General features: G+C 40.2%; 1 protein-coding gene across 6 annotated transcripts in view; it reads right to left on the reverse strand.

The window, feature by feature from the left end:
* The window catches only part of robo3 (roundabout, axon guidance receptor, homolog 3 (Drosophila)), a 221239-nt gene that overhangs the window by 18629 nt on the left and 177458 nt on the right, over positions 1-25152 (reverse strand). For all 6 annotated transcript variants that reach the window (XM_088088607.1, XM_088088606.1, XM_088088605.1 and 3 more), the window contains 11 exons: positions 24525-24696; positions 19786-19991; positions 11253-11334; positions 9349-9517; positions 6700-6866; positions 6449-6570; positions 6105-6321; positions 3511-3635; positions 2217-2403; positions 435-683; positions 47-86 (listed from right to left, as the gene is read on the reverse strand). In XM_088088607.1, the coding sequence (XP_087944733.1) occupies positions 47-86; positions 435-683; positions 2217-2403; positions 3511-3635; positions 6105-6321; positions 6449-6570; positions 6700-6866; positions 9349-9517; positions 11253-11334; positions 19786-19991; positions 24525-24696 (1736 nt within the window). The remainder of the gene's footprint in view (positions 1-46; positions 87-434; positions 684-2216; positions 2404-3510; positions 3636-6104; positions 6322-6448; positions 6571-6699; positions 6867-9348; positions 9518-11252; positions 11335-19785; positions 19992-24524; positions 24697-25152) is intronic.

Raw genomic sequence — 25152 nt, forward strand, 5'->3', positions numbered from 1 at the left:
GATACATCGCAGGATAAAGGTGTCCTTCAGGATATCATTTAATTACCTTCCATTGAGTCCTGCTCCTTCTCCGTGCGGGAAACCAACTGCAGGGACAGAGAGAGAGATGAGAGGGGGGGAAGTTATCGTGGCCTACTTTACTTCCAATTTGTCTTTTTGTTGAGTCAAGGTTTCTATTATCCAACATCAGCTGTTCCCATTTCCACAGGACTGCACAAATGTAAATGGCAACTATTTTTAATGGTCATTTTTTAAATAAATCCAACCTTCTCGAAATGTATTTAAATAAATGCCATCGGCTACAATCTGAATGCCACTGGAGTTCACTCCATCGACTTCTGCCATAAGTGCGAGGTATCACACGCGACTGCAGACGCAGAGAGCCTCAGGTCAGCAACAATCTCTCATTCTACATCTTGATCATCGTCCCTAACCTGCTGGTGTGTAGGCGAATGAGGCGGTGTAGTGGCTCAGCTCCTTCCTCTTCTTACGGCGGCAGTAGATCCACACGCTGAAGCCCATGAGGATGACCCAGCAGGCGCCGCCGATGCCTGCGATGAAAGCCGGCTGCTTGACCACATCTGTGATCTGCTCGGCCAGGCTCACACTGCTCTCCTCGCCGCTGTCACTGGTGCCACTTCCGCCCCCGCCGCCTGGCACAGAGGGCTGTTCAGCTGGCAGCTCTGGAGGACGAGAGCAGGAGGGAGGAGGGCAAAAAAAGACAACATCATGAGAATTCATTGCTTATCTGTTTCATCCGTCCAGTGTCTTGTATTGCATATATTTAATGTTATCAAAGCCAAACAGAGCATGCAATAAAAAAAATGAACCATGTGTACACAGCAAAAATACACTTATAATGCGTGAATAAGCCTACAGCAGATGGGAAATGGAAGAGAGTTGACTCGGCTCAGTGGTCTTTTGAGATAAACACTAATATCAGCACAACAACATGTTCAAAAAAACAATGCTCATGTGTTTATGTTTAGCAGATATAACATAACTCATTTATAATCTCATGCATGTAGCGTGTGAGCCTTTTAACCTTTGCTTAGTTGTTTTAAACACAAAGGACAGCCGAGGCTGAATAGGATGTCATTAGTTTTGCAGCGATTTGGTTAATAAACCAAAGTGTTGAACAGATTAAGATTTTGACATTATAGTGAGGGGTTATGCTCCTATGATTATGGCTGCAACTGAAAATTATTTTCATTACAGATTAATCTGATGATTATTTTAAATATTAATTGATCCAATGAATGATGTATAAAATCGAAAAAAAATAGTAAAAAAATAAAGTAAAATAAAATTCTTCTTTCCGGGAGCCTAAAATGGTGTCTTTAAATTTCTGCTTATGTCCAACCTACAGTCCAAAACCCAAGACTCTTAATTTATTATCATAAGTAACAAAGAAACACAGCAAATGATAACATTTAAGAAGCCAGAGCCCGCAAATGTTTGACATTTTTGCTTGAAAAAAGACTGAAATGAATAATACATTATCATAATAGTTCGCGATTCATTTTCTTGCAATTGACTGATCGATTAACTGACTATTCGTTGCAGCTCTACCTAAGATGCAACATTACTGATCACTTAAATCGTTATTAATCATCGTCTGAGTGTTTGCCATTTCATGACAATGGCGGACAGGCAAAGTCATCCACTGGGCAAGACTGTTAGCATGGCTAAAAATCACCCCCTTTCTCTTGTCAAACACTGACACTTGAAAACCTTGTTATTCATAACTGGTTAAATTACTCAGGTATGGGGCTGGCAAAGGGACAAAATGTTTCAAACTTTAAAATAATGTATCATGATTTTCTCTTCTCAATTGTATTCAATTATGTTTTTCAGAGACAGTTAAAACATGTCTGATATTCCAGGACTTAAATTTCTGAGAGTCAAATACAAGTACTTCAAGCACCTCGCACACCTTGTGCAAACCTTGTAAGAGATTAAACCAAAAAAAAAAAGGAATCTTTTTACCTAGGTTTTTATATATTCTGAAAAGACACAAAGCATGCTACAAGCAACATACTTTGATGTGTCGGTCAAGCGTCAGTAGTTTTGAGTTTTGAGAGAGAATGTGTTGCTAAAAATATCTATGAACTCATTTTCAAAGTAACAAATGTGCCTCTTTTAACTTCTCTGCAGAAAAATAAGTTAGTCTCAGGCTGATCTAATCTTATTTCACAGCTGCTTTTGTAACTCACTGATGAGGACGGACACCGGCTGGCTGCGGGTGCCGACGCCGGCGCTGGTCACCGCCGCCACCTCCACCTGGTAGAGCACGCCAGCCATCAGGCCTTTCAACGCCGTGGACAGGGTGTTTCCATCCACCGTCTTGTTGATGTAGTAGCGTGTCTGGTTGTCGCCGCCGCCACTGCCCACACACCAAACCTGTCGGATTCAGCAGTGAATTTGTTATTCACCTCATTTCACTCTCCAATTCATTTTTGTGACACTTTTCGAAACTTATCAGTCCAGAGTTGAAGGTGCGATTGAATTTTCATTCACTGATGAAATAGCCAACTATAGGCTGCAATATTTCATCAGTTGGATCAGACAGATATTCCCTGTGTTAAATGTACAGTAGTCATTGAACTTGACCACTCACCAGTGGGCTCTGCTCTGCGTTTGAAGTTTTAAAAACAGCCTGAGGATTTTTCTTTCCCTCTGACGAGGTTTTATCTTTGCGCGGACACTGAATGAACAAAATATCAAGTCATCTGGAGACTGGATTGCAACCTCTTGTGACTTTTCAGAGTCCTCCAATAACCCTCTGCATCCTTATTTGCAACTGGTACAAAATGAATTAACCCTTTGAAGCCAAACCAAATTGGCCTGACTTAATTCAAGAATATAAGAAAAAGGCATTGAGCAACTTCATAAGAAATCACTTAAAATATTAGCAGGAAATTAATAAAAGTTACAAGAAACTTTCCTGAATAAATAAATGAATGAATAATTAAAGAAATAAAAACAAGCAAATAAACATACCCTCAAAACTTAAATAAAAACTTAAATAAATATTTAATTTAAATAATTAGAATAATTAGTTTTCTGGACATTTTGTTCTATTTTTTGTTAATTTTTTAGTAAATTTCTCATTCTCTCTCTCCCCTCTTGTTCCGGTTATTTTTTTTTAACTAATTTTATGCCAAGTTGCTTTCATTCCATCTTTTTAAAAGAAACAAACCAATTTGTTCAGTTTTCAAAGGTCTTAAATGCTTGTGAAAGTCATCTGACTTTGAGAAAAACTGATATTGAGCCAGATTTCAAAGGGTTAAGGAGACTTCATTAATAATAACATTTTTTATGTAATGTGTAAGTTTTATGCGACAGGAAGACGCTTGCGTGCTGCAGTAGTAGGAGTGTTTCCTGATGTGTTAGGTATTTTCTCGCAGCTTTTTCCACAGCTGTTTGGTGCTTGTTGCCCTCAGATATAACACAGTGACACTGCTCACGCGTCACACTTGTGGCCGGACTCAGCTGAGGTGTGTTTACCCTGTACTCCTGGATGATGCCGTTCTGCATGTCGCTGGGTGGAGGCTCCCAGGAGACGCTGATGCTGGAGCTGTTGCTCAGCTTCACTGTTACCACTGTGACAGCTCTGGGTGGGGCGCTGGGGACTGTGAGAGGAGGAGAGACAACATTCATGCCATTTCATCAACATAATTATAGAGTAATAATTAAAGAGACAGTTCATTTTTTGTTTAAGCGGGGTTATATGGGCTACTAATACAGAGTCAGTAAATGACATACAGCAGACGTCAGTTGGCAAGTTTGGAGAAGCAGGCTGGAGTGTGACATGGGCAATGTCGTGCTGTGGAGGGATCAGCAACAAAATGCATTTTAGCCACCTAAAAAAAGTCCCACATAAAAAAAAATAAATGTGTCTGTTCATGTGTGCACTATTTTGAGAGCATTTTCACTGTTTTACCTTAATGTCAAAGAGTGGTTTCTGACAGGACAATGAAGCTACTATATTGCTCTCTGAAAAGCCAAACTCCATTAAGTAAAACAATAATTCAACATCAACACATGAACTGCTGGTCTCCAGCCAACCAAATCAGTTAGTTAGTTCACGTTATTGTGTGACTTTGCCGTTTAAAATGTTTAATTTCAAAAGTCACACAATAACACTAACTAACAGATCGAGGCAGCGGCAGACCGGCAGCTCCTGTGTTCAGGAAGCTAAAATGACAAAATGTTTTTGTCAATGGAGTCTGGTGGCTTTGACAAGAGTGTAGATGGGTAACTGAAGCCATTAACAGGTTCCCTGCCAGAACGGGCTGTCTGACAGAAAGGCAAAGCTGTTAAATTCTCAATATAGCGTACACTTAATGTGATTTAGATTTTTTGAGGTGGAACTACTAATAAGTGGCTAAAATGTGTTTTGGGGCTGAACCATTCACAGCGGTAGATTGCTTAGCTTCCATATCTGACTCCAACCTGCTTCTCCAAACTGACATGTACTGAGGATAATACACTGACTATGGATGAGCAGTCCATACAGCCCCACTTTAAAAACTCTAAACTATCCCTTAACGAGGGAGCACAAAACATTTCGACTGAAAAATCTGACATCTTGAGGCTGAAAGGATAAAAGTGAGGACATATAAAACACAAGTCAAGAAACAAGAGTGTGAGCTGTAGCAGGAGGAGAAATTAAGTTCTGAGTGCTTTAAAAAGTTAATAATCTTTTTTTTTTTGCCAGACTGAGCTACTCAGGCAGGTCGATCCGAAGTCTGTAAACGCTGACGGCAAAAAGAAAAAGTCTGCGCGCTTGTTTTTAATCTAGAGTTTGGATCAACTAATATAAACCTGCTGAGAACCTCAGGCTGAAAAGACGGCCGTGTGTGGAGGCTGAATTTAATGGAAATAGGGATCAATATAAATGAACCCAAATTGTAGTGGATATAAAATTAACCCCAAATTGAGATAACATTACCGGGATTCATGCGGTGTCAGACAGGCTAATGAACAGCCATTTTCAAGGCCTTGCAATGTCAAAGAAAACCCTGGCTGAATTAATATGGAAGTAAATGTGTTCCATCTGATTTTGAAATTAAAAAGCAATTGAACTTCTCGCATTGAATATCCATGCATTGACAATATGTATCTGAATTTTTTGCCTCTGAGTGAAATCAATCAAATTTTCAGTAACTCATTTTCACCTCTTTTTTTTCCACGCAAATTCAGAATAAAAAATTCATGTTTATTTTTTTTATTTATTTTTTTTTTTTTTGTGTATCCTTGCAGTTTCTTTATGGTTGTTTTGTTGGTTTAATGTTATAATTGTTTAAAAAGCCAATAAAGTTTTGGTCAAAAAAAAAAAAAAAAAAAATTCATGTTTAAAAAAATGTAATAATATATATTCAAGTTGCTCAAATTCTGTTGGCCAAATTCAAATGCCAGAATACCAGGTCTAAAATTCAGAGTAAACATTCCGGAACCCAACGAAAAGTAGTCGATTCCAGATCAAGTCAAAATTCAAAATTCAGATACATAAATTCATTGCAGAAATATTCAGTGCTAGAAATCCAAAGCCTTTTTATTTTCAAGAAAACCTAGGCTGATTTAACCCTTTGAGCAAATTAGCTTGATTTCTTTCAAAAACATGGAAAGAAGGGAATGAGCAACAAAAACCGAAATGACCCAAAAGTAAGCAAGAAACACAGAAAATGTACTAGAAAATTACCTCAAAATTTGGTTGAAAAATTTAAACTGGAGGAAAAAGGATATGACCTACAAAACGTACTCAAATAATTAATTTTAATAATTCTGTAACATAATAACATATAAATGTAGCTTTTCACAAGTTTTTTTTATTTTTCACCTCGACATTTCCCCTAGCTTTTAAAAAATAATTTTCTAAATCCAATAATTTCTTGCAATGTGTGCAACATTTCTTACCAAGTGGTGTTTTTCGAAATAAATCGCACCAATTTGCTCAAAGGTTTAAATACTTGTGGTAGATGTCTAAAAGCAGCACAAGCAAAGTGATGTCACTCCAGGTGTCAAAGGGTTAATAAAACAGGTTTTCTTTGAATCTCTTTGTGGTGCAGACGGGTTTCAGAAGTCACTGGATATGTTACCTTCTTCTTGGGTTCGAACCAGTAATGTCCGGCTGTCCTTGCCCTGGAATTCATCGAAATAGGGACGGATCTTGATCTCGTACTCGGTTCCTTTGAGCAGGCTGGTGAGGACGGTGCTGCGTTCGGAGGGGGAGTTGATGTCCTGGAGGAGCCAGTTTCCCCCGCTGGGTCGGTAGAAGAGACGGTAGCCCTGGACGTACTGAGACTGACGGTCCACCTTGATGTTAAAGGTGACACAGGGGGAATTAGAAAAAGAAGGGAGAGAGCAGAGATGGGGATAAAGTGAAAGAGAATCTCTCTATTCTCTTCCTCTGCTTCCTAAAATAAAACAAAGAGGCACTCACAGTCCAGGACACTCGAATGGACGCCGCTGTTAGCATGACAGGCTCTTGCAGCTGGACGGCCACTTCTCCCAGCTCCCTCTGCACTTGCCTGTGGTCCACTCCCTGACCTGTAGGACTCACATCTGAAAGAAACACACATATTCACTTTTCAGAGTGCTGCTGCCAATGCATTAGCACACACCACTGTGGTGTTTTCCACTGTTCTGGAAGGGAGTCATGTTTTATTTGGTGCGAGCGAGGTGCAGACTGACCTTGCGTCCTGACAGGCTCGGAGATGGGGCTCGGGTCGCTCAGGCCGTATGCGTTGACAGCTCGCACGATGAACAGGTAGATGGTGTTGGGGAGTAGGCCGGTGATGGTGTGTGTTTCCATCTTGACCATGTCGGCCACAGTCTGCCAGGTGCTGCCTGCTGATTGGCTGTGAAAGGATAGAGGGAAAAACTGGTGCTCTGTTTCACATGCAATATGATATTGTGATCTGTAATCTCAGACGACACAGGTACTAACTTAGCATGTCAGCTTTGATTGTGCCTTACATCAGTGTTTGACAGACGCTGCTGGCTGGTACATTAAAACCTACTGCACATCTACATGTTTCCTGAGACAGAATCTAAGCATCTCTATGTACAACCTTTGTACAGTGTGTCATGTCCAATTGTTTCAACAACAACAGTTCACTGGAGAGCAGAAACATCAAATATATTTGATATTCACTGTGGAAAGACAACAGTGGTGGACAAAGTATACCTTTCTATACCTGTCCTTATAGAATAATCAGCAAAATGTACTTAAAGGGACACTGCCAATTTTTGACCAGCATCGTATTATAGATCTCCCTGCTCATTTGCCAGTAAATGACACAGTGACCTTGATCTTTGACCTATGACCACCAAAATCTAATTAGTACATCCTTGAGTCCAAGTGGATGTTTGTACCAAATATTAAGAAAATCTGTCAAGGTGTTCTCAAAAAATCATGTTCACGAGAACAGGATGTAAAGAAAACATCCAAAACATAATGGCCGCAGTTATCTCCTGTGCTGAGGCATAAAAATGGGTACAAGCACCACAAATGTGTACTTAGTAGTATAAGTACATTCACTTAGTAACATTTCACCACTGGCAGACTGCACACTAAGGACTGTGTGTGTCTGCACAAGTTTCAAACTGCACTCAGGACTGCTTTGCGATGCTGATTTGATGTGAAGCCACCAATGCATAAGAAGATCTCCAGGCAATAGCACAATCTATTTTTGGCTTCCTCTAATATGCCTTATCTGGTAAACAATAGCAGATGTGAGCAAAGTCACTCAGTGCCGAGAAGTTTGTGCTCACTAAAAGATCTCCAAATGATACAATTTGCTGTCCTGATGAATAATGTAATGAGGCTTGGAAGTTCGCACAGCTGCCAGCAGGAAATGAGGGCATGTTCTTAGCCTTGTGGCACTCCCCCAGATGCATTATCCCATCCCCCTCAACCCCCGTTCCACCGTCTTTCCTCTTCTGTCTGTGAATTTACTGTCACCTTGGCACAGCAGCAGTCACAAAGGCCTCCACAACCATTTGTTTGACACTTTCACATTTTCCCCAAGGGTACTGTGGGGGTTTGTGGTGAACTAGCTTCACTGCTGAACTGCTGAACTGCACAATTAGACCAAAGAGGAAAACAGCTCGTGAATACTCATCTCTTGTATGTATGTGTGTGTGTGTGTGTGTGTGTGTGTGTGTGTGTGTGCAGACTGTCCTGTGTCGGGGCTAGATCCAAGGTAACTTTGAGGAGGAGATGCTCAGAGGGAGTTCACACACATACACACGAGTCTGGGGCACCAGAAAGGAGACAATAAATGCATTCTCACCAAGAGAATGGAAATTGTGCCTGCGTACATTAAATGAGCTCTATTACACATTGCGCACACATGCACAGACACACAGACACACACACACACACACTCACACACCAGCCCTGACTCTTCCCTGTGCTCCTACAAACAAACCTTAGCACCTCAGGCAAGGAAATGTTATTGCAAACATCCCAGCGGTCCCCTTCAGCAGCTTTATAAAGAATCAGTTTGCGTTACTTGGAAACGCTCCGCCGCTGCCATGGGCCACGGTGGACGTCTGGATCTGATTAAGCTCTGCCGGTGCTCTCCTCTTTATCGAATTGGAAGGACACATTTCCCCATAACGCTGCCTATCTTCATCTGGAGGCCTCCTCCCATCACCGGAGCCACCCATCCTGCTCAGCTAAATCTACTTTTCTCCTAATTAATTCAACGTGGACTTCCTCTCAAGCGGCGGTACCTGAAAGTTTCTGCTGAGGTGCATTCAAACTCATGAGTGTGTAGATGAGCCCTGAAGGACAAGAAAGAGGCCTTAACTGTGAACTGTGTGTATGCTTTGGCTGGTTATCCATTGACGAGTCGGTACACCTGGCCTGAACTGGCGTGTCACTGAAGTTTACCTTTGACCTTTTGGATATAAAATGTCACCAAATCATAATTTTATCCTATTCGGCATTAACACAAAATTTAAATTAATAAATTCTTGAGTTATGGCCAAAAACAGGTTTTATGGATCACACTGACCTTGACCTTTAACCTTAAACCACCAAATTCTAACCAGTTCATCTCTGAGTGAACGTTTGTACCAAATTTGAAGAAATTCCCTCATGGTGTTCTTGAGATATAGCATTCACATGACTGGACACACGTACATACGTACCTACAACCCAGAAAGCGAATGCCCTTGGCCTCGGCTATGGTGTGCACTGAGGCATAAAAGGCACACTGGTAAAGCAGTGAAGGATGTCTGACTGCAGAATCCGGTGAAAACGAGGGAAAGCGTGTGCCCATACATGTTTTTGCACCTGCGTGTGATGTCGCTTAGATTTGTGAAACTCACCTGAAGGCCTCGATGATGTAAGAGGTCACGGCGGCTCCTCCCTCGTGGGCGTTGGGTTGCCAGGTCAGTGAGACGCTGTTCTTGGACACATCTGTGACTATGGGTTTGTGTGGCGGGCCTGGCAGCTGGAAGGGCTCTGTGGTCTGAGCTGCTGATGCGTCTGCACTCTCTGGATGGTGATGAAGCAGTGGAGGATGCAAAGAAGGAGGCAGGAAGGAGGAGAGAGAGGAGGGAGGTGGAGGAGAAATAAAAGTGGAGGGAGGAGGGGAGTGCACATTTGATTAGAACTGTAACATCCGCCTTTATCATTACCGCTTCAGAATGTCCTCTGTGTAATCCCGCTAATGTTGACTGAACATTTGCATCAGTGCTGCTGCAGGCTGCCTTCTTCACTTCTAACAGACTTCACAATTTTGCTTCTCACAAGTGCTGGATCTTAATTAACCATTAAGGCGCTAATAGTCAAATAACAAACATAGGTGTAATCAGAGCAGCTTGTTAAGTCGTTACTCCTTCATTTAATGCCACTAATGAAATCTCTACTGCTTGAAATATTTTATGTACTTATGCCTGATGACTTGTGGAAGAAATAAAAAGGGCAAAGCCTGACAAAGTGGTGTGTGCTTTCAGCTGCAGCAGCGGCTGAGAATATCTCTATATTATGTCCTGAATGAGGCAATTAACATGTTTAAACCTTTATTCATTACCAGAAAGTGCTCTTTGTCTAGATCATGTTTCACGTTTATACACTAACAGACATTTATATAGGGTGGTTCGGGGATGAGTCCTAAAACCTAGAAATGAATTACAATTTTCGGACTTCCAGTTCCCTTGTTTCAAAGTCAGTGGGTTTTTCGATGGGTTTTTGGTAAGACACCTAAATTTAAAGAGACTTTCACGTTTTGTTGAACAACATAAAATACATTAGTAAATACCCCACTGTGAATTTTGAAGCTTTTCTAGTCATTATCCAGTGTTGTGACAATGTTCCTGGGTGAGCACATCATCAGAAACGTATTGTAATTGTCATTGAATATGCTTTGTTCTGCAACACTGGGTTGTGTTACTGGCAAATAACTTTTTGAATTGATCTGTTAGTTTCCCTTTTTTTAATCATAAACACAGACTACTGCCTCCTGCTGGCGCAGGTTCAGAACATATGAGCAACCTTTTTTGGTGAAGACACAGGTGATATGAGGCAAAGCAACAGTCTACCTTCACCAACTAGTTCTTTGATGTCGGTTTGGTGGGTCTGAGCTGCTGAAGTCATATGACCATGGTGACGTTTTTGTAGCTTAAAGTTGGCTTTTTATTTCTAGTAATTGCATTTAGGCTTCAAAATTCATGAAAGTGGTGTTCATTTGTGAAAAACCTGTAAGTATAATAACCTTTAGTTTGACACAGAGCTTTATTTTGCAGTAATCCAAGATTCAACAAAAAATTCCCATTGGCTTTTTTGACGAGGTAACCAAGGTGAAGCTAACTTCTGCCGCCTTTTGGCCTCCAAACAACGTCACCCCTGAAGCACTTGATTTGCAGCCCTCTGGTCAGCAGCCTCAGCAAATGTTTTGATTGGCTACTTGATTTATCAGAACACTGAAATGGTCACATGCAACCTTGTGACTCAGACTTTTGATAAAAGAAATCACACTTGAAGAATGACTTCACAATTGGTACATGTGCTTTTCTGCAGTCACTTAAATCTCTATAATCTCTATAACTTCACTGCTGTTCATTAAAACAGGAAAGTTTTACTTTCCCAAAGTTAGACAACTTAATAATAGTGTCAAAATAGCAGAGTTATAATCAGGATTGTGTTTCTTTATAAACTAATCTCTCTCTGTGTTGTTCGACTTCATAGAGCTGTCATTTGCATGTATTTAAATCACACAGCGACAATTTACCTTTGACTGTGAGCACTCCACTCCAACTCGTCTCTCCGCTGGAGCTGGAAGCCAGGCAGGTGTAAACCCCAGAGTCCGTTTCCTGGCAACAGTAAAACGTGTATCATTAGTTTAGTATGTAAGAGTGTGTGTGTGTGTGTGTATGTGTGTGTTGTGTGTGTGTGTGTGTGTGTGTGTGTGTGTGTGTGTGTGTATGTGAGCGACACCTTGATACTATGTTAATGTAGCCATTACCAGTGATTGAGACTAAATGTCATATCTCTCAGCGCAGAATGTTTGTACTCAGAATACTGAGCAGAGGGAAGTTGGCGTGGATGACGAGCTGGCAGAACAGAGAGCTGTTATTCACACAGAGTCGACCAGGTGACTCTTTCCCCTTTCACATCAAAGTAAGTCTGGCTTTTTGGTATCAGTTTAGAGCAGCTTGTAACACCCAGTGGTGCCAGTGAGTTTTAAAAAGTGGATCTTAAACACTGTCAGCAGCCATTGCCTTTTGTCTTTCTGTATTTTTTGGATGATTATAGCATCATGATGAGGGCATGAAAGAATCTTCTCACCTCTGCAGGCATGAAAATCAAAACACATAAGTATCTAAGATGGAAAATGAGCACGTATTGCTGGCAGTAGGGACTGAATCATGCATGGACAAATATATTAACACATTTTAGTCCTTAGACAGGTGAACTTCAGAGGCACACAAGGCCATGCAAAAAGGATTTATTCTGCATGGTTTGGATGTAAAGAGACATCCTGGGAATAATTTGGGTAATATCTTCAGTCTTTACACATCATGACAGTAGATGGGTTTCCATTAAGCAATATTTCTGAAATCTCAATAAAAAACAATTGTGAGATGACTGCGTTTCCAGTAAGTGATGCTCTGTATGAGGGATTTCTGGGAAGCGATAGTCTACAATTTCACAGAGGAATTGTTATTCAAAACTTTCCAATGATCTGCTCAACTTTCAAAGAGTTATGTGATTCAACAACACTTCATGTAGCTTCTGCTGCATCAAGATCTGACAGGCATATAGCCATAGCATCAAGTGACCTAGAAAAGCCAAAAAAGGGTTTCCATTGCAGTTTTGCGAAATATGGGTTATTCGAATCGCCTGAAATAACACTTTATGCAAGCGTAAAAACGTTTTTGTGCTAAATGGGAGTTTTTTCTCAAAATCGACATGTTTCCATTAAGCTCATTTTATATTCCCAGTTTATTTCTGCAATTTGAGGGTTAATAGAAACTTGCCTCATGTGAGTATGGCAGTAGCTGCTGATGTGGGGTTAAGTTTTTTAAAATCACTTTCATAAATCATATCATTCTGTCTCCACACTTTAAAATCTGATGTTTTGTGGATCTGTGAATGCAGCGCAGCAAGCAACGTTTCTATCACTTAATTTTTTCCTTAGCAGCAGTTTTCTCACTTGCGAGGTGAAAAACTGATGTCAGTCTGATCACAGCTGATCAGATCACATGGATGGATGAGAGGGGTAGCTATTTGTTTGTGAAAGCAAACTTTTAGACCCAGCACTTTTAATGTGCCTGTCGTTCTGCTGCATCGTCTCCACCGTGAGTGTGCTATAAGTAACGGAACAGTATATCTAGTCAAATACTGCTCCTAATTAACAGTCCAGCTCCAAAATATCTATTTGTGGTGGCAGATCATTTACGTGAAAACCCTTATCTTTGTATTAAACATTAATAACTTTGTGTTTTTAAATTTCAGTCAATGTTTATTTTTTAAGTAAAATGCAACATTAAGCCAATAAATTGGGCATGTTTATCTGTATCTTTACTCCTTTATATTAAATAAACCTGCCTCTCTTGGGCATCAATTATCACTAACCGCATATGAATATTTGCAGTCTCATTAGGCCTGCCTTACACAACATCTGCCTTAATTAACTGCTTTTACTTTGGACATTTTGTCAATTGCAGTTATTTAATATTTTTCCGTAAATGATAAATTCTCACTGGACCTATTTGAAGTCAAGCTGGTGGCTTTTATGTTCCCTGTCTGATTCCTACACGGCACAGGAGGAGAGTTAAAACGAGGATCAAAGGACAGAATTTTAATGACCAGCTAGAGGTCTAGAAAATTCTGAGGCGCCAGTCTTTATACTCAACAGCCACTGCTTAGCATTCTGGACAGGCTACGAGCAGATGTAATTAAGAGGTGGGTGTGTGTCTGTGTGTGCGTGTCTGCCCATGTGAATGCTGGCTATCAAATTTTTGGGGAGACAAGCCAAGAGCTAGACGGGCTGTGAAATTGCTTACAACAGAGGGAGATGTTGGGGGTCTCTACGCTGGGGAATGTGACTCTGAGGTGGTAACAGCTCACAGGAGCAGAGCCTCTGAACGTGTTTCTGTTGCTCCAATGCTCCACATCACTCTTTTTGTTTTTCTTTGTTTCTTTTTACTTTCTTTCACTTCAGTTTATCCTTAATTCAGGATGTAGGATGTTCTGTATCTATAAATAGGCATTAGAAAACACAAGACACTAGAAGATTAGCAAATGATTTGCAGTCTAATAGCTGAGGGACGTGTGAATAAACTGCAGAAATAAACCTGTTCTGGAATAAACAAATGCAGCAGGAAACCATTTGAAGATTTGGTGAATAAAGGAGTGACTCCACTTTGGCTTTTTTGACAACTAATGGAGCTATGAAGAAATGGTTCTTTTGAGCAGGTCAAGAGAGAACAGCACTAGATGAAAAAAAGTTGTCCCCTGACTCATTTGAAAATAGTAATTGGGCACAAATGATAAAAAAACCTTTTTAAACAAGTCTTTTTTAGGTATGTACTGAGTTAGCTGGTCAAGCATCCAAGTGCTCATGAATCCAAAACTTTTCCAACTTGCGGTTTTTATTGGGTTGAATCAAGTCGAGACCTTCGCCAGCCAGTGGTTTATTCGTCATTCTTCTGACTTTTGTGTATTCATGAGCTTTAAGTTGTAATGTGGAAACAACATGAATGCTGCAAAGAAGTTGTGTTGTATTTTACTGCTCAGAGCATTTAAAAAATATATTGATAACGAAGACCAAAGGAAATGGATCCATGAAATATGATCCAGACACTCTTTTTTCTAAAAATTAAAGAAATACATTATTTATTAAGAACCAACCATGTTAGAGCTGATTTAAGCTAATTTTAGCTCATTTAAAAATGACTAAACTTACACTGTGCCTGCATCATCTGCTACTTGGATTTTATCTATTCATATTGTCAAACTGCGTTGTATACTCCTATCTTGTACATGTTTAGCTATACTTTTTATCTTAATGTTGTTTTTCTTAACCATTGTATCATTGAACCACTGTGTAGGCAAGGGACTGCCGATGAAAACCAGCTCCCCAGCTAACTCAGGTGCATTAACATTTGTTAAATGTGGATTAATATACATTGTCCCCTCTTAAATAAATACATTACAAATTACAAGATCATTCAAGCAAAACATGTTTGCAGCACAAAGATGCAAAGGTAACTGGAATTTCTCTTACTGATCGTTGGTCAGTGATACTTCTGAAGGCAAGAACAGTATTGTACAGTACCGAACGGTATTCAGATATGTGCACATACTAATTCACTGTACATGACTTTGTAAAGGTAACACCATATCTCAACTGTTTACCTCCTGGCCATCGCAGCAGAGGATCAAATCAAAGGATGCTAACAGCTGTTTCTCCAACTGGATTATCATTTCATCATTTCACTACTACAGGAAACAATGCTCCGTCACCAAAGCCCCTTAAGCTTCTGTTCAAAGAAGGGCTGTTTTCAATCTGATGCCAACACGCCAAGACGCACAGCAATGCATCAGCAAAAGGAAAAAATGAGAACGACCATTTGAGGGTTTACTTTAAAACCCTGAAAGTAAATATGCCCTGCAGAATATTTCAGCACTTGTGGTACTGTTGGGCAATGTTTGCATAGAGATGACCTTGTATTATTAACTAGCCCTCGCACACTCATGCCACTAATCTGTGATAAGAAATTTCTGTTGAGTGCAAAAGAGATGTCAAATACTGGTGGCCTTAATGCACCAAAAAAGGTAGCTGAGCACACGTTAAACAGGCAGCGAAGAAAAAGACAGCGAGAAACGTGAACAATGCAGGTTTTAAAAAATTCACAGCTAAAACTTTGCAAAGGTTTTAGGAGGTATGAAATGCATTGAACAATTTGCTTGGGTCTTTTGGGAAAACAATGTGTTCTGGTGTGAAACAAAACCACATTTGTTTACAATATAACCTCCAGAGAGCAGCTGTAAAACTGGATACATTATAAATTGGGCTCCATTTACAGTCACATTGTGAGGGCACTGTGTTTTAATGTTAACTGCACCTGTGAGGGCTGCTAGCTCTCTAAATAGTTCTCCTGTTGCACTGTGTGTGTGTGTGTGTGTGTGTGTGTGTGTGTGTGCATCTGCGTGCAGGTATGTGTGTGGGAGTGTTGGGGAATTTTAATTAGTTTTTCATCTGTTTTGCTGCTAGAGGTTTCAGTCCTCTGTAGTTCATCAATTTACATGCAGACCCAATCCACCGCAAACATAATCAGCCTCCCCTTATTCACTTATTCTGTGAACACAGCCCATATTACTCCAATTGAAAAGCTTATACATTATGCAGAGGATGTGCAAGGCAGAGCCTATCATGACTAATGCCCTGCTGAGTGGTGTGCACATACACGTACACGTCTGGGCTGTCTCATCACTAAAGCTGACAGAGGAATTACTCAAGCCTAAGTGGCTTGTCAGAGCGTCCGGCAGGACCTGGGACAGGTGACTCTCCATCCCATACAGCCTCCCTGGCTGCCCCGCCTCTCACTCTTTAGGCCCTGACCTTGAGCTGACCTGTGGGCTGGCTCATGGTGCGTCTCCCTGAGGGGGTAAAAAGCGCGTCCCCAGATGGTGGCATTTGATCAGTGGATGGGGAATCAGCACGGAGGGCGGGTGGGGTAAACAGCCGGGACACCTGACTATTAATCAAGGCAGGCAGCTCTGGGCACTGCGCGAAACAGATTGCTGAAAAATGGATTAGGCAAGAAGAAAAGAGGAGAAGAGGAGGGAGGGAGGCAGGAGAAGAGGAGCTCCACACTTAAAGAGGGACTATCATTTATTTATTAGAGTTTGATTACATCTTTGACATTTGGGATATTTCTGCTCTGCACTTCTTGAATTTATCTGCAAGTCAAACAGAGAGATCTGAGCTTTTTAGGACGGTGCAGAAGGGACATGTGATGACCAACTACAACAAATGTACACAGGGATTTAACCCTTCAGAGCAAATAGGCTTAATTTCTTTCAAAAATATGGAAAGCAGGTAATGAGCAACTTCAAAAAATTACCCAAAAATAGCAACAAAAAAAAGTAAAACGTTTCCAGAAAATTACCTGTTATAAGCCAAGCAAAAAATAAAACAAATAAACAATAAAAGTGAAAGAAGAAAAACAGCCAACGACCTGAAAAAAGTGAAGAAATAAACTAATTGAACTCGATTTTCTACCCTAACCTGATTACTTTGGTGATCTGTTTTCTTTTGTCTGCGTCGTCCCTCTCACACTCCTCAGGCTTTGTCTGGGCTCCTCTGTTTCCCACCTGTCCCTCTCCCCTTCCTTTTTTACTTCGCCATACCCGCACACACCCCCTGACCAACGCCCACGTCAACCGTTTAGCAGAATGGCAGCACAAACCTCTTTAACCCCCCCACCAGCAGCGCACACAGACACAGACACACTTCCCGTCTGTCCAGGATGCCTTGGCAGCAGCGAGGGAGCGTGGTGGTGTGTGTCTGGCAGAGATCCCGGGGTAATGGCACCTCCTCATTGCCAGGGTACGAGGAACAAACGGACCATCTGTCCCCCTGCAGGGGCCCCGATGAAATCGCCTTATTTAGCCTGATTATTTCAGGGTTACATGTGTTCTATGAATGCCGATTTCACTCTTTCTTGCCCTATAATGCAAAATTAAGAACATGCTTAATGATGGGTGTTTTACACTGTCTTTCAATTTTAACTGTTAGTTAATTCATAGCAGAGCTAACGTACAAGGATACTTAGAGATACTTAAGTGTTGAATGCTGAATCTTGAGGAAAACAAAGTTTTTTTACTATTGACAATTTGGTAAAATTCTTATTTATGAAAATAGCCAGACTGCCTGATATCATTAGATAATCAAATAAATAAACGTATGTGAGAAATGAGTGTCTACATTGACTTTTTCAGTGTTATGCACTTTTATTTAACAATGATGATAATACTACCATCAAAGTCTTAGATGAAAGGACATTTTCAGTTTGTTTCAGCTCCATTTCTATCATAGCTTTGGCACCGGTTGTACTCACCAAGCTGTGATGCTGAACCACTGCGACATTGCTAAAGTATTAAGTCAACAAGTGCTAAAACAGCAAGTACAGCAGGTCAAAGCCAAAGCAGATTGTTGGTGTATAAACTGGGATGGATGCTTTTCTCTGACTAACCTGAGGGGATATTTAAAATCTGCCTGTTTGTCTGACTGCTTCTGTTTTTCACCCACTGAACTTCTTTTTAGTGATGCTGCGACATGCCAGATCTCAGCAATTCACTCAATCAGTGCAATATCATGAAAACTGATTCCTTGCAAAATGATTATTATATACTATTATGTTGAATTTACCTCAATTAACCCCTTATTAAATTCTCCACCTCCCCTCAGTGGTCAGAAATCAAACACACCTACAATGTTATAGGACTTAGTTACATGCAGCTGAGTGGACTGGATATAGAAGGAAAGAAAGTGGGTTTCCATTACAAATTAAAGCAAAATTTGAGTGATATTTTCAAAATGTCTATAAAAACACATTTGCAAGATGACTGTTTCCACTGAGTGATGTTCTTTGAATTATAATGGATGTTCAAAAGATTAGCAGGTTCATTTCTTTGCAGCCACCACACTAGCCGCCATACAATTTAAGGGTAATTAAGTTAGTTAAGTATTATTGTTTGAGGACACATTGGTAACAATAAGCCCTGTAAAGATAGCTATTTTTCCAGGGTCCTCCAAAATGTCACCACATGTGGACAAAACCAAAAAAGATGCAACATTACTTCAATTTCAGTTTTACAGAAGCGACAGCTTTCGACTGAGATTTCGTATAGAATTTTAAATTCAAGATATTGTGATTTAGTTTCTATAATAGAATTATAAGTTAGATTATACACCTGTCTCCTTGCCAAAGGGGTATCAAGTATCCCAGTAAGATTGAAATGTATCTGGCTTATCATTCAATTCATATGACCTCAAGAAAAATGTGTACATAAAAGAATGGAGAGAAACAGTCTATGACTTGACTTGAAAATCCAAAATGCAATACAGCTGCAGTGTTTTGATGTAACTGTTGGGCCTAATTCTTTGTTTCAGTGATGGGCTCTGGTGCCCAACCTCTGACATCACTAACAAGCCGAAACTACAGTGTGCCTAACAACATCTAAAAAGGGAATTAACAAATGACCTCTACAAGTACATTTGAGATCTCATCTCTTAAATCCAAAGCCATGAATTCCATGTGTTGTTGTGTCTGCTGTAAAACAATAAAATCAAAAACAGGGGAGTCACTGAGGGCATGTCTCGTCAGTGTGTAGAGTCTGATCAAATGGAGCCAAAGTCTACAGAGAACCTCAACACACAGTGTGACAGCTTCAAATGGGTTCCAAAGCATGAGCACTTCCAAGTTGGTGCTCTTAGCTGTCAAGTCACTCCCTTTTATTCCTACATGACATGAATGCAGCATAAAAATGTTCTTTTGGCTTCTTAGTGTGTCTCCCTCTATCCTCTCACTCAGCTTCCTGCTCCTGCATCTCTATCTCCTTCTCTCATTCATCCACTCCTCACTCGCAGTGATATATCGAGGATTTAATTACAAGTCTCAGCGATCGTTAATCATTGAGAACCCACAATCAATTAATGTGTGAGCCTCATCGAGTCTCGCAGAGGCTGTGGTGACCTCAGGTGCTGCTTCGTGCCCAGGAGGGAATTCTGGGCAGAATGGATTTCATTAGCATGGAGTAAGACGATGCTAACGACTGCTAATGGCCTCGTGCGCTCATTATCATGGCGATCACGCCTCACAGATGCGGTTTTGCTACATTCCCCACCTCTCCTGCTCTCATAAAAACTCATCATTTGAGTCAACGGTAAAAATGTCCTCGGTTTAAGTGCTTTCTACTTTCCCCATAATTAAAAGTGGTGTTTTATCTTGTGGAATGTTTATATCGCGTGAACTGCATCATGTTTGATGTGCAAATATTAATGCATGAGGACTGTGAATACATTTTAATGAGTGCGGTGGAAATTGTGGAGTGATGGAATGACAAGTAGGAATTACTATACAAAGAATTAAAATAAGCTGAAGGTCATTGTAGGAAGCTGGGCATTTATAAAGTCAAAATGACAAATGAAAAGTTTCTCTATCTCGATCTCATTTCCTGTTTTATTAGTCTGAGATTACATTAATAACTAAACTGCATGCAGTTAAAGTGGAAGTCTTTCATTTAAATACCTGGAGGTTGGTGATTTGGAAGGTGCCGTTTTCCATCAAGCTGATTCGACCATCGTTTCCCAGGATCCTCTGGCCGTCTTTCTCCCATTGGATGCTGGGGATGGGGTTGCCCATGATGTGACAGTGCAACTGAGTGGTGGAACCAGGAGCTAAAGTGTGATTGGCTGGGCCCTGTCGGATGATGGGCGGGACGCGGTCCGAGGGTGCTTTAGGGACACAGAATGAAATGTAACATCAAGTACTCTCACAGTCAACTTCACGGTGGTATTCACTAGAGGTTTTTGAAAATCTCAAAAAAACTCCTCATGTCCAAAACAACCACGAATATCTTTAAGGACAGCATTAAAGATAGATCAGATGCAATCCTTATGACCGACCTTGTCTTACTGGCTAAATTGAAACCTACAGAATGTTGCTTTGACTTTGTTAAGACATTTGGGCTTCTATGAAATCCACAACATCCTATCTGGTATTTTCTACTCTCGCTATCCATCACAACAATAAACAGCTTCAGGGCTTTAAGCATTCTGTTCAACACTTCAGGAGCCTAATTTTAATCTCAGGCTAAATGGAAATTTTACATCTCACCTCCTGCTTCAAATCCATTGCAGATTAGTTTGATGCAGGGTTTTCAATTATTGGTCACTTTTTGGTTTTGTTATCATCGTCCTGGAAACCATATTTATTGATAAAGTCAAACTCCAAGTAAACAGGTTGCTTTTTGGGCGACAAGTCTTCATGTTTGCCTGTAAGAGCCTTTCTTTGCCAAGTGAGATGTAAAATGTCATGATAAGAGAACATCCACTCCCAGAGGCTCTCCACTCCACCTCTCTGAGGTCCTAACCCAGTTCAGCATGCAAATCGATGACGTACATTTATCTCCGGCAGGAATATGTTGATACATTCACCTTCTGTTACAGTGATGGAGCACTTGACAAGATATTGAGTAGTACCTAAATGAAAACAGTAATTATATTATACTTGTAAGTATCTTTTTGACCAAAACTACACATTTGAGCAAGTTTGAAATTTTGGAATACAGTCTTGTTACATACACTGTGTTTCAGAGGAAGAGCATGTCGTCCACTTAACAGAAGATAGCCGTTCTATCCCTGGCTTCCCTAGTCTGCACATATCCTTGAGTAAGTGTCCTTGGGCAAGATACTGAACCTAAAATTGCTCCCGATGGCTGTTCCATCATTGTGTGAGTGCGTTGCGATTGGTGGCACCATGTATGGTAGCCTCGGCCACCAGTGTGTGAATATGTGTGTGAATGTAGCATGTAGTGTAAAAGCACTTTGAGTGGTCCAAAGACTAGAAAAGTGCTATACAGGTATAGTCCATTTACCATTTTACAATCATGACCCAAAACCTAAATCTGTTCTCCCTATAACATGCGGTCAGTGAGGTATTATTGACTTCAATACCCTGATTACCTGGTTATTAACCATTTAAACATCTACTGTATCTCGCCAAGTTGTATCTATTACATTTGAAATGCGATTGCATTGCGTGTGTTAGCCAGGTAATTACACAACACTCACATTTTGGTACCAGGAACATAAATGGTGAGAGATCCTTGGCATACATTGAGGGGACATTGGCACTAAACCAAACTAAAACTTTGTGAAAACAGTATTTTGAGAGTGTCAAGCTTCAGTATTGTGATGTATTTCAGAGTGAAATTACATAGGCAGGTGGGATTTGATTTGATCATTGGAAAGTGGGTGTGCCATAACAGTGAGGCCTTGATGCTGAAACAGCCAACGGGATAGAAGCATCCATGACGGAGATAGATGAAGTCCATTATATGCTTCATATAATTTTATACAAATGTTATTTTCACGAAAAAGTAGAGTGTACATGGATTTTGTAAAAATGCAAAAACCCACTAAAAATATGCAATAGACTGCTTTCCCATTACCAGTAGAGCAGAGCTGTGTACATGGCTCTAGTTAAGTATGCCTTTTGTGTGTGTGCTTTTTTCCGGTGTGTCACTTTGGACATCAAGGACAGGGTGAAAAACAGGTTAGTAGAATAATAGAAAGCAGCATGGAGGTCAGTGAAAATATTATGATGGTTACTTATTGTTTTTTTTTTTTTTGAAACTTTGAAGTTGCTCATAACCTTCTTGCCATGTTTTTGAAAGAAATCAAACCAATTTGCTCAGGTTTCAAAAGATCAAACATTAGGTTTATCACTTATGGAGCGATCAGCCTTTGTAAAAATGAATTACAGACATCTCTATATTGTTTAGATAAAGTACATAGATTCTCTTAACATTGTCATGATAACTGAATTTTTACATTAGTTTGGAATTTGCCTTTACATGTAAGTCTGGTAATTGTGGAAGTTAGTGTGAAGCCAGTCTGTTGTTTCTTTCCTGGCAGAAAGCTCAACAACATCAAGACTTGTCATTAGTGTCTGAGGTTGTGAGTTTGAATCCTGAGGGATGCAGAATGAACATGCTAATGTCTCCTCAGGCACTGTGCTGTGCGTATTAGAGATACATGATTTCTACAATAATTTAAGAAGTTTTAAATAGTTATTGTTGGGGCAGCATATTTCTCATTTGTCTTCCTCGTCTACCCCCTTTTCTTCTTCCTTCTCAAAATGCCCGACTCATCGCTGCACAGCAGCTAGAACTTTTTATTGGTTTTCAGAAGATATAACTGAACTAAATGACACACTGGTTGACTGACATTTTTTGGCATTTGTGTGGGATAGATATTTCTCTTAAAACTTGAATCGTGTCCTCCACTGGCACCTAATTTAAAGTGTGAACCTCTCCACTGCAAACTAGATGAAGTAAAAAAAAAAACACAAAAAAACCCCACAAAAAACCAAAACAAGACTAATGACTTACGTTGAAAATAAAAACCATGCCTAATATAAACACCAACAACAAATATTTGGTACCCCCTTAAATTTAAAATTTCAAGCTTCATATTTGAGTAATCACTTCTCACAATCTGTTGATGTAACCTCTCTCCCCTTTGCCCTGATATATACCCAGAAACCCTTTGAATCTGTCTCAAATTAAAATATTCTTCCCCCAAACGAGCGAACAGCAGGACTCCTTATCTGATGTAATCAAAAGGGACAACTGGTGATAGTTCTATGCAAATAACCCACTGCAACATATGCTGCCCCCCCTGCATCCCTCCATCCAGGGAGTAAACAGGGATTTTGTTCAGCTCTATCTACACCAACTCCTCTATTGACTTTTCACACTTTCAGTTAGCTTCAGTTAGCTGATGCTATCAGAGCTCTGTACAGCCCAGAATACTGATGAGGGTACGCTCCACGTCTGCAGGCAAATGTCAAACGGCAGGTTGAGTGAAATGTTCTATTTTTGCTCAGTCATTGTGCGGGAGGACTTTGTGAGCGCCGGTTGGCAGAAACACAAGAAAAGTTTTAGTGTTGTACACAGCCAGTTGTGAATGTGCAGGAATTCATTTGAGTCCAAACTAAGCATAACTCTACTAGCTGGCAACACTCATACCACCATGTTTACATTTAACATTCAACTTACAGACACAAAGACACAGAGCGCCGCCTTATATGTCCACGAGTTTTTGTGTGATGACTAAAGGCTGCAGGCGCACATGGGTAAAGTTAAAGCCAGCCTGTGACTGCTATTACCAACCAATAAAGAAAACTCAAATAACTCCCTATTAATTTCCTTTTGCACTGTATTTATCTATAGCTTACTTATTTATTTATTACTTATTTATTAGTTGACTAAGTTCAGTATTATAGAGCCAAGAGTAGTATTTCCTCTCTGACATTCAAGTTGGATCAAAGCCTGTTATCCTGTGGTGAGTCCTGTGCTGCATGTCAGGGGATGCAGTTTGAGCAGGAGAGTTCTGTTCGGGATTTGACCATTGGACTCTGAGTAGCAGCAAAGCTATTGTTTGCATCCTTGCCACTTATGCTAATTTCATGTTGTGTACATCTAAAAAATGCCGATATTTTCTCCTGTTTTTCAGCCAGTTGGGGTCGACATCTCTACATTAATGATTTACTTGTTGGCCTTCAGACTCTGTCTTTCTCAGGTGACGTATCACTTGCAAAAGCTGCAGTGCTTTGCACTACATTTATCGTAACACGTGTAGAATCTCTCCTTTGCTCCACTCTACTGTCTGTCTGACTGTGGGTGTGTGCACATCTGTATGTGTGTATGTGTGTATGTGTGTGTGTGTGTGTGTGTGTGTGTGTGTGTGTGTGTCGGGCAAAACCCTGTCGAAGTGGAGGACAGTTGACAGCGATGCAGTAGAGACTGAAACATAATTAGATAAGTATATTTTTTAGTAAATTTATTTAATAAAAAAACAGTCTAGACCTATGTTACTTGTGACCTTAGATTACTCCTGTTGTGATTTGGCGCTATATATAAAATAAAATAAAGTTGATTTGACCAGTTTAGTGGTAGGTTAAACACTGTGTTTAGGTGTACATGCAGTAACTGTAGCTGCACATAAAATAGGGATGTGCATATGTGTGTAAAAAGAGTCCATTCCAGTTTTTCTTGCATGGATGTGCTGCTGTTGTAAACAAAGCATACAACATTTATTCATTAATGTCTTACTTTATCTCAAATTAATTAAATATCTCATAAAATTCTCTCACAGATAAGGTTGAGATGAAATTAAAAAAGCCAATAACCTTTTAAGATCAAGCCTGCAGCCATACTGTGCATCTATTTAGGTAATGTGATGGCTGATTGTTCCACTTACCACTCTCCACCTCCAGCAGGGCTTTGGTCAGGATGCTGCCTGCCACACTGATGGCCTGGCAGATGTAATAGCCGGAGTCTTCCACTTGGACATTGGTGATGGTCAGCTCACCGCTCAGCGACACAGAGAAACGGCCTGACTGTGATGGCTCCTGAATCGGGAAAAGCAAGATCTGGAGACGAAAAAAAAAAGCAAATAAGTCACTCTAGTGTCTTTATGATCCTTCACTCAGTCCTTTCGTGGACCCTTTAAAATCTGGAGCAACATCACTTTTCCGGTGCTGCTTTCAGACGCTTTGGTGGGATGTCTTTTACAAACACTGGAAAAAGGTAGTGAGCAACTTGGTCAGAAAATGGTCAGAAAATGCTAGAAATTAGTAGATTTTTAAAAAGTCATTTTTAACATAACTAGGGAAAATGTCTGGGGAAAACTACAGTTCTAATTATCAGAATTACATATTTAAAATTATCTTAGAAAATTACTATAATTCTTAATAATAACTTTTGTTTGCCTTTTTTTCCTTCTATTTTTAAATTTATTTTTAAGTAATTGTCTTTGACTTTTTACTAATTTCTTGCAAATTTTTTGGTCATTTCTTTTTTCAATTGTTCATTGCCTTCTTCCTGAG

The sequence above is a fragment of the Plectropomus leopardus genome, chromosome 15, assembly GCF_026936395.1.
Source record: "Plectropomus leopardus strain MGB_pleo_1.0 chromosome 15, ASM2693639v1, whole genome shotgun sequence".
Classification (NCBI taxonomy): Eukaryota; Metazoa; Chordata; class Actinopteri; order Perciformes; family Serranidae; genus Plectropomus; species Plectropomus leopardus.